Source organism: Nymphaea colorata, chromosome 7 (assembly GCF_008831285.2).
Source record: "Nymphaea colorata isolate Beijing-Zhang1983 chromosome 7, ASM883128v2, whole genome shotgun sequence".
NCBI classification, from domain to species: domain Eukaryota; kingdom Viridiplantae; phylum Streptophyta; class Magnoliopsida; order Nymphaeales; family Nymphaeaceae; genus Nymphaea; species Nymphaea colorata.
The window spans coordinates 18110635-18127718 of NC_045144.1; the positions used below are offsets into that span (position 1 = coordinate 18110635).

The 17084-nt window shown below is 38.0% G+C and overlaps 1 protein-coding gene across 1 annotated transcript; it reads right to left on the reverse strand.

Annotated features, from left to right (window-relative positions):
• Nucleotides 1-2671: 2671 nt before the first annotated feature.
• Nucleotides 2672-6018, reverse strand: LOC116257096 (serine carboxypeptidase-like 45). The gene is made up of 10 exons (XM_031633712.2): nt 5697-6018; nt 5492-5593; nt 5313-5408; nt 4870-4962; nt 4704-4783; nt 4198-4479; nt 3992-4116; nt 3451-3543; nt 3241-3358; nt 2672-3058 (listed from the first exon to the last, which is right to left on the reverse strand). The coding sequence occupies exons 1-10, from the start codon at nt 5944-5946 to the stop codon at nt 2909-2911; spliced, it is 1389 nt and encodes a 462-aa protein (XP_031489572.1). The 5' UTR covers nt 5947-6018; the 3' UTR covers nt 2672-2908.
• Nucleotides 6019-17084: the final 11066 nt, after the last annotated feature.

Genomic DNA, 17084 nt, shown 5'->3' on the forward strand with positions numbered 1-17084 from the left:
CAAGGTTTAATCTCCACATTTCTTTTATTGTTTCACTAGTTTGGTTGATTTTTGCCTGCTTTCTCAAATTCTATCAAACGAACGGATGCGACCCGTCAATCTATACATATTGAAAAGGTGTGAACGATTTCCACATCGGATTTTAGAAGAAGCGAAAGATAATCGCTTTATAGCGAGCAAACTGTGGGGTCAAAAATTCCCATAAACAGCTCAAATTTTGTTGATTTTAAACATCCGACTTTCATAAGCTCAGGGCTTTTTTTATTTTTATTTTTTAAGTAATCGGTGGCAACAGCGATGACAACAGTAAGAAATAAAACCATGGTAAATATATCTTGACTGTTTACATGTCTTTTGGACCTCATGGTGCTTTTGTTCATGGATTTAGCCACTAATAATTTTTTTTTTCAAAATGTGAAAGGACCATGGCCCCCTTTCCTCCTTCCCTTGCCACGGCAAGAAACAGGCTTATTTGGTTCACCGGCATAAATGTCACCATGGTCCATGGGCATTGGGCAGAGGCAGAGATAGGTGGAGGCGCCGTGGATTTGGGTTTAGTTATATAGAAACGAAATTTGGGTTATTGTCTTATATACTCAATTGAAATCTTGTTAACTATATGCTTAGTGATCAATGAAAAAAAAAAAAATGGCAAAACCGCTGCCCATGAGCACGTCAATGATCTAGTGACGAATGCGTTACACAAACATGATCAACTACTCTTTAAGAAGTTCTAAATATCGTTAATGTCGATAATTTTTTTGCGTGTCTGACGACTGTGGTAGGCTATACGGTATCTCAGTTGAAGAAGGTCCAGAATTCAACACTTAAACTTGTAGCCCCATTACCGCAGGACAACGGTTACAGAGATGACTTTCTGGTGGGCAAAGGGAAGGATGCGTTGCCGGTGACGGTTGTTCTCGAGGTTGTTGGTCTTTTCATCTACTCGACTTCCGGCGAGCCCATACCAGACAACAGTCATGTGTGTCCCTTCCCTGTGACATGTTTTCTATGTAGGGAGAAAAGGGAGACGACATGCAGAATCTCTAGAAGAGCCAATAAACTAATTACTAAAGAAACATGGATTGGGAAAGAAGAACGACTCCTGCTAGGATTCATTATTTTATGAACACGGTTTCCCTTTTAATGGCTGCTCTGTGCATGTGTGGCCTGTGGGAGTAAGTAATTGTTGTTTAAGTGGACTTCCATATTGCACGCTGCATGCTTTTAAGGACGGTAGCTTCCGTCGTGCTGATAGGAAACAGCATGCTATCTAGACCAGGGCGAGCATGTCTGGACCCTTGTCTTCTTGTCCTTGCTTTGCTCTGAAGAATTTGACTCAGATCTCGACATGGCTTTAATGGCAAGTCTCAGAATCCAGAGGGAGGGAGACAGAAAGATAACCAGTCCGTCTCAAGCACACAACTGTCAGCTCATAATACACATTCTCATATATATATATATATATATATATATATATATATATATATAACTGTAACTCACTATTTAGAGTCATTATATATATATTTATATATAACGGTAACTCTCTATTACTCATAAAGTTAGATTCCTCTTCTTACCCCCTGTTTTTGGGCAGTGCAAGAGAGTAGCACACACCCACAAAATTTGAACCAACCCTTCGGTTTAACTCAACCAGCAATGCCCCTTTCAGCTTTTTTAGATCAATAAGGAATGCTGCGATTTTACCTTTCCTCTACCTTTTAGGATCAAGAAAACTGACTTGTATCACCGGAAAACATCGTCTCAAATTGGCCGGCATCGGTTTTATAAAAATAACTTAAAACTTCAAACTAATTTGATACTAATATATCGGCTCATATGAGAAACTATCGACAGACATGGGCTGAATTGGCCTCATATCAACCTGCTTTTCAAAATGGTTGCCGACGCGATTAACAAGAGAGTCAATAATTGGGGTGCAGAATCTTCAGATCCAACTGGTCATCCATCTGCTCATGTGATCTGAACCACCTCTAGCAGAAAAGAAACTATTTTTTTCAACAGTTTGGTGCCCAGCAATTATTTCGGCAGAGGGATCGTCGCCTGTTGGATCTTGACCAACGGAAACTTGGTTATAGTTCAGAAGAATACCGAAGAGATAACGGTTTTCTGATAAACAATTTGTTGTCTACTCGAATTGTTACTGGAAATTACACCTTGTATTTGAATGTGAATCAATAGAGAGAACCAGAGTGTGGAGATTCTAAGCCACATAGGTGTTTCTCCTAGAAAAGAGATTTTGATAAGACACCAACTTCTAACGCCACTGCAATTAGTAATGTGACATTTCATGACCAGTTTCTCGCCTTTCCCAGCAGCTATATCCACATGGGATGCGCTTGTCTGGTTGCTTTAGTCCTAATTTTTGCTTTCTGGTTGATTGATGCTTCCTTGGAAAGAAAAAGAGCTTCTTGGCCATCATGATTCCATGAACTTCATTTTAGGGAAATATTTTAACATTGAACTTTTTTCGCATGTTTTACAACCACGTTTTAAGTCCTCAACTTTATAGTAGATGTAGATCTGAGGAAAATTAGATCTATATATTCATTTTCACCTCTTGGATTTTACTTGGTATAAGACGCCAGCGGTTTGGAGGTCTGAATTTTCACATCGGAGAGAGAGAGAGTTTTACAGGAATTTCACAGAATTAAAGAACCAAAAAAATATAATCCACTTCACGCATTAGATTCACAAGCTTCATTGGCAGCCAAGTGTCCTTCTAACATTTTAAACCTCTCATTACTCTGTTAAACCAGTGAAATGAAATGTGAAGGACAGTTTTACTTTCTCAGACACATCATGACAGAAAGCCTTTCTTGCATACACACACTTGCAGTCAAAAATTGATCAGTGGATCAGAAAGGAAACCAAGTTCTGAGCATCATTAGAAAGTTTCAGGAAGTGGACTGCCTTGCAGGAAGGACTTGAAAAGCACCAAAGCTCTTTCTGGTTGCGAGAAAGGAGCTTCATGAGAAGCTCCTCTAATGGTGGCGAAGGACAAAATATCACCATACACTTGTGTCCACCCACCAACCTGGAAAAAAAAAATGAATGAAAAGAACGGTAAGATTATCTCAAAAGGCCAGAACCACCCAAGTCAATTACAAACAACCAAAATATACACAGAAAATCATCTTGACTAAAGGCGAATAAACAAAGGAACAACAAGATAAATAACAAGCTGGGTAGATCCAATTGAATTCACTGTAATTTTACCTGCTTCCCTTCAAACCAAACTCTGTAAGGCACAGTCGTGTTGAGTCCTAAACTAGCTGCCAATCTATTAACCAGCGTCCTACTGCCAGTCAAAGGAATCACCGAATCTTGGTCTCCACTGTGGCAGGAACGAAGAGAGATATTTTATGTTCACATGGAGCATAAGAACAAGAGCAGAGGCTATAATAATAGAAGTGAGAAGATCTATACCTGTAAACCAGGACAGGGATACCAGACTTAACAATGGTACCCAGCAGAGAAATAGTCGGGATTTCCAGATTTTGCCTATTATAATCCAGGACACTGAAAGAAATGGAAAAAGTACTAGGCATTAGATTAGACTGAAAAAGGAGTCGATCTTAAATCCGTTGTTTTCGAAGAAAAACAGATGGTTGATTGGTTTCTAAAGCACAGGTCCAAGGCAAAGTTGCCAGGCCTATTTCTCCATATCCGAAATATTTCGAAATTCTCATTTAAAAGATGCCAAGTTTCCAACATAGCGCAAATCTTTTACAAGATTTTCCAAACCATACTAGGATATTTCATTATTTCGTATCCTCTTCACAACACTTTAAAACAGTTCAATCACTGTATTACGGAAGCAATTAAAGAGAATATGCTGAACTTTTCTTGATACAAAGTGAAGTCCAGGTTGGTTGCAACTATATACCCAATAACACAATGTCCAATGCCAGCACTAGAGGGCAAAGAAACGAAAGCACGAAGATGTAAAAGCAAGAAGAATCACTACCTGCTGCAAACTTCCCATCTGGTCACTCCGGCAAGTTGAGCATGCAGAGCCTTCTGAACATCCTGTCTGTTGAGATAGTTAACAGTTTCATCTTCCACACACACATCTATCTTCTCTGTGATTTGCTGCATCCGACGACACAGATGAGCAAATAACCACCATAACCAACAAACAAAAAGAAGATCATTTGAAAGATTTGGGCTCACCATGGGCCTCAGAGCCAGAGACTGCATTAGAAGGGATGTAGTGCAGACATCAAGAGTGACGTCGTATTTATCAACGAACCTGCTCGTCTCCTTACTCACGACGCTCATGACTCGAGAACATATGGAGGACACGTTTCCCCTGTAAAACTCGCTCACGTATCGTGAGTAAGTGCAGCCCTGTGTGAAAATTCTGTATGTCGAATCTGATATCAGTCCATGAGACCAAAAGAACTCTGCCCTCGAGTTAAAATCTGTATAGAACTCCAGAAGTGGATTACCCAACTGCAATAGCACAAAAAAATGAAAGTTCCCACAGAAAGATTTAGCATCAATTGAGTTTCTTTTAACCATCTAAGCAAATGAATAACCATACTGAAGAGGGATAACCTTCCATGTCCAGAAATTAGACAAGGTTCTGGAAATGTCTAAGAAGAAAACTACAATAAAAAAAAGTATATTACACGCTACCCAGCAATTAAAGAATGCTTCTACAGTTAGGAACTTACAGCAATGCCTTTAAGATTGAACTGCTTCTGCTTCCTGTTCGCCAGAAGGAGAAGCTCAGCCATCTGAGGAATATAATGGCCTGGAAGGAGAACTTGGCTTACTACAACCATCAAACTTTCTAAACTTTATCAGGAAGAAGTTGCAGAGTAGTGAGTTGTCGAATACCTGCATAGCTCTCGCCTGTAATAAAGAGGTCCCTGTCCTTGTACTCTGGGAACTTGATGAACCAACGTTCAAGGAAGGCTACATTGTCTCTAGCTGAGATGAGGTCAACACAATCCGGAACTTAGTAAAAACAAGAAATTTAGACATAATCCGTAGTTCATCATTAGAAGGATTCAAAAATGGCATAAAAAAGAGCGGACAACAAAAATCAACCAAACTTAAAAAGTGAGATCGTAGAAATATGGGAAACAGGAATGGGTAAAACCAAACATGTACCGTCCATTGAACAGATGAACCAGATCCTGAATCAACCATTGTACTTCCCCCCTTTCTAAATTCTGGAAATCAAAGAATATTCTCTCCCCTTCCCCATGTCCCAATGACACCCAGTAAACAATGGCAATCTATGGGAACAGTAAGTATGAAGATGTAGTGATTCTTACCTGTTCTCTCGTCGTTCATTCCTTCATAGTCAGAGATGTTTCTTGAATAAGAGAACCCAACTCCTGCTGGTGCTTCCACAAACAACATGTTGGCCTCTGCAGTCCACCATATTAATCAGAGACATAAACCTAAAAATGAGGAAGAAAAAATGGAACCAGAGAGTTGAACAAAGCGACACCTATGTTCCAACTGTATTCATTTCTCACCAACACATTGCCACTGGGCCTAAATGGACCATTCTCAGAGAACGCCCCAACACCCAGGGACGAGCAACCAGGCCCTGAAGAACACATAAAAGCGGAAAAAATGTCACCATCCGAATCAGGAATTGAAGAAAAGTTGCTATGGCGAATAAGGGGAGAAGGAGGAGGTGAAGATTAGACCTCCATTGAACCAGATGACGAGGGGCTTGGAGGATGGTTCGATTTCTGCTTCAGCAAAGTAATAAAAGAGAGCCCTTTGGCTCTCCTCATCGACTGTAACGTACCCAGCAAATTGCCGGAAATTCACAGGGGGCTGGCCGGGTAGCTCTGTGATCCTATCAGAGGCTGCAGAAGAGGAGACCTCCGTTAGCATGCTTAGGTGGATCAGGGCACTGGCGATGGCCATGGCTGCCCATGTTGCCGAACGCATGTTGGCCTACCGAGAGATGAGGAAAAGAGAGAGAGAAGGATGGAGTGTCTGATGAGGCAGAGGACCCATTAAATAGGCACAAGGACAGAAGTGTGTTCTTTATTATTTTATCACTTTTACGACAGCCTCGCCCTGGTTCTTGTGCGTCGATGACTGGAACAGAAAGAGACGTTAGTAGTAGGTGGTTAGAGAGAGAGTGGGGTATGTGGTGTTTCTTGTGCAAATACTACAACTCCTTGGGTCGCGTTCGCAATAAGAATCTGCGTGGGGCTGGAAAAGGGTGAAGTTACGAAGAAAGTGGAATCTTAGAACTGCTACTCTCTTCTACTCGCTTGCACTCCCGTCCCCATTTGTCAATATCTCTTGCTCATGCTCTTTGTTTTCTTTACGCCTCTTTTATGGCGCGTCTGTTACGCCTCCGTCATGGGAGAAGCCATTTGGGTGCACAGTGGGCGCTCTTATCTGACAGTCTTTCCTTGCTTGGGGAGGTGTGACATAGTTTTTTGAAAGATAGCTCGACCCTTCTTGGCTTTTACATTTATACATCGTCAACTTATATAAAAGGATATATGTGTCTTCATTTTTATTAAAAAAATGTTTTACTTCTCGTGGAAAACCCTTCGACTGCCTGTCACAGCTCTCCCCAGTAAACTCCTTTCATTCTTTTGTTAAAAAAGGAAATCGTTTTTATTCACGTATTTGTTTTTCCTGGACAACAAATATGTGAATAAAACGATTTCTTTTTTTAACAAAAGAATAGAAGGACTTGTTATATGCAAGTTTAGGAGGTGATCTCTGATTTCTTAGAAACCTTGGATCATTATTTCAGAAAGGCTTATGGCTGCTCACTTGTCAAAGCTATTTTTGTTGTAATATTCATGACAGTTGGTCGGTGATCCTTTTTTAGTTCTTATGTATTCTTTATAAAATCTATATGTATCCTTGACAAGAGTAAGAATGAAGAATTCTCCTCCCTTTCTATCGTGGATGTATGCAGTAAAGCCAACCACGTAAATCTTCTTTGTCTTTCTTCTTCTTTCACAGTTTTCCACTTTTACCTGCTCGTTCTAATAGGACTTGGCTTACTGTGACAGGCAGTCGAAGATGATTAATGGGGGATCTTTCCTCGCATGAGCCACGGTTGAATGTTTCATTCTGCAGTTTGAAATGGGTAGGATCTACGGCTGTTCAATTGACTATGAAGATTCAGAGCATGTGATCCCAACATGTCATGTCCTTACCCTAATAAACGGATATTTGATTTTACACCGGGCGAACGGGCAAAGTGGGCCTCTTTCTGCCCTTCAAAAGCATTATTGAAAGCTAATTTCCTGGAAGAATTCAAGGAACTGGATCCTAAACGTCCTTAGAAAAGTATCACTATCTTCGCAATCCTCTTTTACTGATTTCGAGTTTCCTGCTTTGACCATCCAATTTTAGGTCCTTTTCCAGAACACCAACATCCAAATTACTCAATATTAAGATAATATGACGTTAAACACTGACATCTATTTTGACAATATGACGGTAAATTCTACCGATGTCAGTGATGTTGTTTGCTGCTAAATCACTGTTCAGTCCACAGAGGGTACATTCTCTCTGCCAACATTCAAAATCAATGGCTCAGTAACCAGAAAGGAGCACAATCACCGTCGATTTCCAAAATCAATGAAGATGCGCACTGATACTGTGGGCAGATCACGTCATCAGACTTCCGCTGAGGTGAACCCATTAAAACACTCCTACGGAAATTGTACCCTTTCCACGGTGAACCAAGTGAATTTTCTTCTGCAAAAGTTGTACGTCATCTCGTTCTCAGAATCCTGATGTTTAAGAAGAGAATCCTTTATAATCAGGTTGCCAACGATCACACGCAATCTGATAGGCAAACTGCGTTAATGGAGTTGGATTTTGGAAATGCGTTGCCTCAAAGCATCTGCAGAACCAGCATCTGTGTATTGAACAGTCAGAGTTTTAGCAATTCACTGATACCCATGTCCAGAAGATTGATGTGTGAGGTAAGCAAATACTTTTCTTAGTCAAAGAATCAACTTCAGCCAAATGAAAGGCTCATAACATTTGCTCTGTTCTCTCTCAGTCGAACGAATTGACTTATCAAGCGAGAGACATCACGGGTTTTTTTTTTACAGAACCAAATACAGACAAAGGGGAAAAGAATCCATTTTCGTTGAAATTTTTTTATAAGAGGCTATCTTTTGCATGAAAACTATCAAATAAAAGCTTGAAGCGAGATTCTGTTTTATCAGGGAAAAAGCAAAAATTTTCCAACATTACGCTCTGTAGTTAAATTGTATTTCTAAATGTTGCTAATATTTTGTATTTTTTAAGTTAATGAAACTTCAGTTCATAACAGATATAATGAAATTGTGGCATTAACTAAAAAACTGTGTAGAACGTTCTCCTTTGCGAAAGTAAGACCCAAAAATTTACCAAAAAGAGAAAAAGATCTGACCAGCATCAAGCAGTTCTCAACCTGCACGGTGAAAACAAAACTCAGATTTACTGCTTAGAACTTTTCAGCACAGGGATTTTTGCGACACTTTCACAAAAAAAATGCAACATGGTGTGTATATATTTGATTAAAAAAATGTTAGAAAGTTACTACGTGAAAAGTGAATTGCTTATTACCCATGTTGAATTATTTGGGTTTGTGTGAACTATGCCAAAAAGTTACCACACACTCTCTCTTTTTTCTAGGTGTATGGTTCTCTCTCCATAGACCCTGAGAAAGCATGCTCTGTAAAGATGAGAACTGCTACTCCCAACAAAGAGGATGGGTAGCAAGCAACACAGAAGGCATTTCAGAAAACGCCAGGCTTTTTTTTTTCCCCATTAGTTACAGGTCCTCATGATCCTCTTCCTTGGGAACTCCATATCCTCATGCAGGTGATGTGGGCAGAATTCAAAAGAAGTCTAAGTTGAATGTATAAATTAAAACATATATGTTCCCTTGGGCTGTTTTTTAAATTGCCTCCATGTACTACAACAGCTTGCAGCTTGGAAGAAGGTGAAGCATATTTGTTGGGGAAAGCATGCCACTCATGCCGGCTTCCATAGAGAGCATGATTTTCCTCACTCTTCTTCATCTGTTAGGTTGTTTATTCACGAGACCTAAATGATCAAGTCACGATTCCAACCAGTGTAATCAGAATCGGCCAATTCGAATTGAATCGATAGGAGATAAATCGGATGCTCTGGACGAGTCAAAAATACCACCTGTCTTGTTTTCGCTGCTTGTAATTGTATTTTTTTATTTTTTGATTCTTTAGAATTTTTTTATTAATTTTTCAAATATATTTTTTCACAAAATTTTACAAGTCACTTGAAATGAGAAAAATTGTGTGAAGTTTTAATATGAAAATAAACATTTTCCACACCACGTTCACAACTTTCTTTAGTTTCTATTTCATGTGGTATTTATATGCAAAAGCTTATAAAAGTGTATAGAAATAAAGTATATGCATGTGCATCTTAAGGCCGGAGTTAAAAAATTTTTAATAAAAATTTTTTATGAGAAAAGCGGAATTAAAGTTTTTAAGTTTTGACATGAGCCAAAATATCATTTTTAAAAAATTTCAATTTTTTTAGTGGGGGCGAGGCCCATGGGAGCTCCCCGGCTCCACCCTGCTTTTGTTTTGTTAGTGAACTCGAGAACAAAATGATGTGCTGTGTGACATAGCAATTTACTTGCATTAAAAATCTAAGCTTTCCACAAAGTAACAGCTGTGAAGCATGAATTTATAATTTTTTTTATTTTTTTGAGAATAAGATGAAACACGAAGTCTACGGTTGTTGGTTGGTGGTCAAGTTAAATATAGTGACCTACTAACCTTTTTTTTGTCTTTAGTATCGAATATTAGTTATACGAACGTCATAATTTATCTTGGCTACGCAATGAGGTTCGTATCTTCAATAATATTGGAACCGCATACTGTCCAGGAAATTAGTTAACTATTCCTCAAAGAATATATATATATATATATATATATATATATATATATAGAGAGAGAGAGAGAGAGAGAGAGAGAGAGCTGTGTCTGTGAAATTTTATTTGAAGCATTAGCAACAGCTTAACTGTTTATGATATTTCTATCAATGGTTGAAGGAGAAAGCAAAAGAGAGAGATGATAATGTAAATGGGTAAGATGTGGTGACTTATTTTTTCATGTAAACACATAAGATGAGCCAAACATAGGAAATTCCCTTTGCATATCTTTATCTTAGGGGCTGTTTTTTAATATATCATATCAATGCTTGACGAATTTCCTCTAAAAGTTAGGCGGATCAAGAAACACTAGGTCCCAAATGTTCCACAAAGTTACCTCATTTTCTTAAGTGAAGATTCATATAACATTTACGAAACACGACACTTAACGTTCACATTCATATCGCTTGAATGGGTGTGAGACACGAAAAGTAAGTCATATCAAACACTAGGTGTTTCCAACACACCTTGATTCTTATGATATTTTTTTTCTCATGGGCATTCAATTCTCTTTACTGATTTTCCGACCTCCTAGGTCCACCTAAACCTTTGGCTTGTAGCAAAAGAATGCTGTTTGCAAATAAATCTTGATTTCCTTCAAGTTCATATGTTCCTCTAAGCCAACTCACCCATATTATATTTTATGTAAAGCCATATTTGGTAGTGTAATAAAAAAAAATAGTACTAAGCAGAACATTTTGATGGAATTGTGATCGAGCCCCCCAAAAGGAGGTGAAAATGGCACTAAAATAATATATATCCATAGAAGCCCTTCCTAGGTCCAATAACCCATGAAAATTTAGAGAGAGAGAGAGAGAGGGAGAGAGAGAAAGAGAGACAGCTACCCAAATCTTATCGTTTCAAGTCTGAGAGAACAGTTCTTCAAAACTGATTTTTTTTCTTAGAGGAAGTGATGTTTTACTTTCTTGCAACTTTCACATCAAAATCATGTCCAATTTCCTCACTGTCATTTTTTTTCTCGTATGAAATATGACCTAGGGAAAAAGGTTCTCTTGGAAAGAGGATGAGCTGGGAATCTGAATTCCCAAAATGAATCAATCGGCAAAGTTACTGATTCTATTCAATAACCAATTGTTATCATTTTATCTTAAGCCTACTCCTTTCATCAGTATATTTGATGCAAGGTTTGGATTTGAGGATAAGAACCAGATCCAGAAATCCAATAATATATATTACATTGGATCTTGGATCTGTGTTTGGATTATCCCGGTTCGGATCACTTCACGGTCGTCTGAAAGTTGTGACGTGACGGCCGGAGAGTGCATGTCCGGTGTGCAGAGAGAGAGAAAAAACAAAAAAAGGGGTGGAGCCCTTTTGCCTGTCCCATCTTTTCCTAGGAAAAGTCCCACAAGACGACAAGCCAAAACTGAGAAACCAAACACGAGAAATGACCATTCCTTTTGCCCCCTGCTCCGCCGCAGCTAGGGAGGGCGGACCTTGAGATTCCGCATTTTCAATGAAAGCCCAAAGTGAATAGTAATTTCAAAAAATGCGCGCGTTATTATGAAATAATGCTTTAAAATGCATATTAAGTGTTCACGTCACGAATAATATTTTCGTAATACTTAAAAAAAATATTTTTTTTTTTTATTTTAAGCAGGCCTATCCGAATCAAGCCTAAAAGCCAACCAACGGATACTTTAGTTACATATGCTGATGTTCTTCTAGAAAACTAGTAAGGCAAAAAAAAGAAAGACAAAAAAAATAATTGGAACCATTCAGAGCATGCAGCGACGCGAAATTATGAAAAGTTTGTGTGATGAAGTATTTAGGAAACATAAATCCGACCACTTTTCCGTAAAATTAATTGCCCTACGGCCCTAGATCGAGGCTGGGGAACAACAGGAAAAGAAAAGGTTCATGTGGGGTCCACATCGCCTTGATGCCTGTGCCATTTACCGGCGGCAAATCCGGCGGAGTCAGTGCACATTCCATCGTACTTTTCGAGTGCGAGCGATTCGATACGACCGGCAGGGAACATTCCGAGTTGTTCAAACTTGCTTGCAAAATCGGAAAATCCCTCTCCCTCTCTAACGACTCGTGAATTATTTGCCAGACAAATACGTAACGTAAAACTCTCAAACCATAGAAATTCAAACAATTAATCAAGTTAGTTTAACTTATTCTCCACGTTTTAATTAAATAAAATTTTTTAATTCAAATCAGATGCTGGATCTAAGCAGCCTATGCCTCTTGTCCACACGAATTTGGATCTAAGAAAGCCGAATTTCATATCTAATGGACATTAAGTTGGTAAAATGATACAGGAAAATTGTCATTAGTGCCACAAGTTTTTTTTTCCTTTTCATATATCTAAAAAATTTTCACCACCAGATCGTCGCGGACCGAAGTTTGTAATTATAAAATGTCTTATCGTATGTTTGAATCGAGATGGGCTTGAATATCATAGAACCGATCCGTATCCGTATCGGTTTTGAAACTTCCCGATCCGATGTTCTGACCTTCCCGAAACCGAGTCTTGTGTCCGATTATTCAGTCACATAAAGGGGAAGAAGGATAATGATTTCCCGCAGACATTTCCCGACTCCAGGTTTTGGTGGCGGTCGCACGCGCGGGGCCCGCAACGGCGAAAAGGCGGAAAGTCCGTACCCTTGTAAAATAAAAAAAAATATTTTGTGAAAAAATAATCTTGTTTTTTTTTGTCATAAATTTGGATCGGGGTCGGGTAAAGTTTACTGGATTCGAACCCGAGGCTGGAGAGCTTCGAGGGGTGTGGGACGGTGCTCGCTCGTGCGCTCGGCCCACACCCCGCGAGCCCCACGCTCGTTTCCCTTTTGTCTCCTTTTTGCTTTTTTTCGTCGTGGCAATGGTGAGAGAACCATGGGTGAACCTGAGTCGAGTCGAGCCATGTCTCAAGACTGAAGGAACTCAAAGTCAACTCGATAGTTGCGTGTTGAGGTCGGGCTCGATTTTATTAAGGCTGGACAAACTCGTTTGAATAGAATTGATATTCATCGTTACGTTACGTGTTGAACTCAAACTCAATTTGATTAAGGCTCGACAAACTTGTTTAAATAGAATTGATATTCATCGTTACGTGTCAAGCTCGACTCGATCAAGGCTCGACTAACTCGTAAACTTGTTTGAATATATCAACTTGATTAAGGTAGAAGCTCGACTCGGAAGTTACGTGTTGAGTTTGAACTCAACTCGATTATTCAAACGAGTCGAGCTCGACTCGTTAAGCAAATGACTTGGCTTGAACTTGCGACCTTCCGACTGGATTACGAATTTGAGCAGTTTAAATTGGTTTATAGATAAGGGACAATTTAATTAATAGGAGAATGATAAAGTGTTAAGCTCGAGACATTAGATTAAGTCTTCGAGTTTATGTGAGTGTGGGCATATATATATATATATATATTCCTTAATTAGAAATCTATTCAACTTTTTCTTGGATATTGTCTTCCGTCACAATTGGCAGTAAATGCCCATTAAAAAGAATCACACAATTCACCATTATTTGCCTTCTAATCACTTCCTGCTAATATATACTCCATTTACTAATTAATTGAACCATTGTTTATTTCCTTTAGATGCATGCATTTAATCCATTTACTAATTGATTGAATTATTGTTTATTTCCTTTACATGAAAGAATGCATATGCAAACCCATGAGTAAAAAGTGACCTATAATTTAAATGCGAATTTGTCACGTCTCAGGTCTAAGATTTTTAAATTAAGACTCCTAGCTTCATGACTTAGGTTAAATTAGCTTTGAATAAATAATGTGCAAGACAGGCACAAAGAAGCGATCTTCATCTTCAAATAATTGTGACTGAACAGCTAAGAGGATTAGGTGAACTCTACTACCAACTCGAATAACTAACTTAGGAGGCATTTGATTCCCCTCTAAATTTCACATTGGATGCCCCAATTCAACAACTATTCCAACTTCAATACTTGAGATCCTAAAGGGGAGAGGGTCTCATACTTGAGATCCATAGATTTTAAGATGCCATATTTATAAATCCTACCTTAATCCTTGCATTTCTCAGGCATAAGATTTTAAATTCTTACTATAAATTTTATCAATGATCTAAAGTCCTCCAATTCAAGATCCTAAATCTTAGGTTACGTTGAATATGTAATTAATTAATTGATATTTAATATGCATTAGAGACTTAGAGGGTAGAAGAAAAAGGTATGAGTTTCAGTCTTGGCATCATTTCCACAACACACTTTCAATGAAATTTATTTATGACTTGGCAGCTGGTGTGGGCAGTTGACCACACCAACTTGATAAAATTAGTTTAATATATATGTTAAGGTTTTGTTATATATATATATATATATATATATAAAAGTGTATCAAACAAATTAAATGTATTAAAAGAGTTTTCAGGTCAGGTTCACGTTAACATTTGGATCAGGTATGATCGGATCTGCCGTGAAAGAAGGCGACGTGTCAGTGGAGCAGTTGAGAATAACTTCGGTGTTTTTTGGGAAAAAGTGGGAAAAAACATTTTGACTGCCGGTTTATCGGGATAAAAAGTAGAGGCTGGTGGACCCGAACTTCCCGATGGCCGGCGATTTCTCCGTTGTGAGGTCTTCGTGGGTCCCGAGCTTTCATTTCAAACGAGAAAACGGTGTCGTCCATAGCACCCTGGATAGGATTCGTCCTTTTGATCTATTCGAGCCGTCGTCCATAGCAACTTGCCGATGAGATGAGAAATTCAATTCAAACTTTTTCGTTTGTATAGGATATGTTTTCCATGGGAAAACTTTGTCCGCGGCTGTTTGGATTTAGAAAACTGACTGTCCCAAAGAGGGTACTCTCAGCTTGATCAGGACATGTGGTCCAGGTAAAATTCGTGGTTCATCAAACTAAGAATCTAACGTCAGACTTAAATGATCCTTGTTTTACATCTTTTGCATCGAGAAAATGTTGAATCTAAGATTGATGAAGGAGAGTTTAATCTTAAATTCACGGTTCTCAAATCCTAAGGATCTTAAATCCGCGTCTATCCAATGCCTCCTAAGAGTAAAATTGAGATACAATGTCTCTATCAGACATCTTGACACACGTAATCCTAAGAAACATCTTTTAAAGCAAAATTGTTGGAAAACCTAAGAAATATGTTTTGAAACGGAAATTATTGAAAAAAAGGAGGAAAAAAGGCAAACACAGTCATGGTCATGGAATCATAACCCTGGCCAAGATTTACAGCAAAAGGAAACAAATTATCCTACAGGAAAGTGGGTAAGGCTGTCCAACATTGTAGTGGAGATGGAGATGGACTATTAGGTGGGTCCATAATCGACTCAAACTGACTTGAGGCTCGGCTCAGTTGGACTCCGCTAACAAGAGGCTCGAGCATGACTATCTTGCAGACATTATCTCATTTAATGCAAATATACAAAAATAAGTTAATATTTCTCGCCGTTGGGTCAGGATAGCATATAGTCTAATACTAGATCCTTTTTTTTTTTTGTATAATTTCCAAGAAGTAGATAGACTGAATTAAGTGAAAATGTGAAAGATATTCTTATTGAGAAACTTCATTTCATTTCTTACAACATTATAAGAAATTAATGATTTTCTATATATCGCAGCTTTGGGTTATAAATTAAGATCTCAAAATCTAGGCAAATTGCACGCAATGGAGACGGTTAAATCGCAAGAATTCCAAAGTAAGCGTGTTTTTTGTCATACCAACAAAAGCTCAGAAAGTTTTTACATGATCTTCTAAACTTTGACAAGAATTTTCAATGGAGAAAATGGCATTTAAAACTTAAAAGAGACAGTTAAATGTAAAAATTCAAACTTGAATTTGCTTTTGTTATGCCAAAAAAAAAAAACATGGTTTTTATAAGATCTTCAATAAAACTTTATACACGCTTAATCTTCTGGAGCTCATTTTTGTTCGGCTCGTTTACCAGCTAACTGTTCATCATTAATCATCGAGACAAAAGACGATAGTTGGGTGCCCATCAATTCATTCCAAAGTTTATTGGCTTTCTGATTTGGAAAGTGACCATGCTTTTTCGCCTTTTTGTTAGTACTTTTTTTCCTGCGTGTAGTGGTTATCTTTGTCTTGCTATTGGGCATCTTGTAGCTAAATTCTCTCGAGGAAAAGGATGTAGTTGTTGTTTTTTTGTTCTTTTTTGAGGTTTTTTTGTTTTTTATTCATAGATAATCTGTTTTTGTTTTTTCACTGACAAATTGATGCTAAGAACTACTCTATGTGCTAACTGTGATTCTTATGCCGAAAATAGACCAATTTCAGATCACATTTTCATTAGAATTAGCAAAAGCAATGTCTCCTAGCATAATATGGATTCCAAACATTCATGGTTTACATGCGAATGAATCAAACTAAAATTTTTAAACTAAAACATAGGGAGATAAAGAAGTTTGTGGAATGCTGCATACTTTCATCTTGTATCTGATGATGCAATGAATTTGTTGCTATAGTGCAAGTAAATAAGTTTGATATATACACTTGGCTTGACTATGTTGTCATATACACGATATACTGGCATAAATGACACACTCCGATGCTACTATCAATTTTTCTTTTCATTAAAAGCTAGGAAGATGGCAATCGAAGAAGAAAGAAGTAGAATTTTGTAATATTTTCATTCATATAGGCATTAAAAGCTACCAAGTGAGCAATCAATTATGCCCTACGTTGTCATAATTTCTTATATATGCTTGACTTTTCCCTCACATATATGATACAATGGCAAAAAGTTTTCGTCTATTGATTTGTTCAAGGAGTATATAACATTTGTTAGCATTTATTGCTTAAAGAGAAAGATAAACTTAATGGTAAGGGTTCTTATGATATGCAGAAACGGAAATGTATATGTAGGTTCCTCGAACATGTGTACGAAGCATGTGTTTGATAAATTTGATTCATAATTCACAAAAATGGCACGTTCACTCGTTCAGAACTACCACATTCACTTAAAAGAAACCAACTTGTGAAACTATTTAGGGGGCGTTTGATTGCTTGAGATTTAAAATCCATGGATCTAATGTACTTCTGCTCATATGGAAAAAGATCAGTGGTAAAGGCCATGATTTTCCTCAAGCTAAAGATTTTATGTTAAACCTAAGATCACTTAATACCCTTGTTTTAC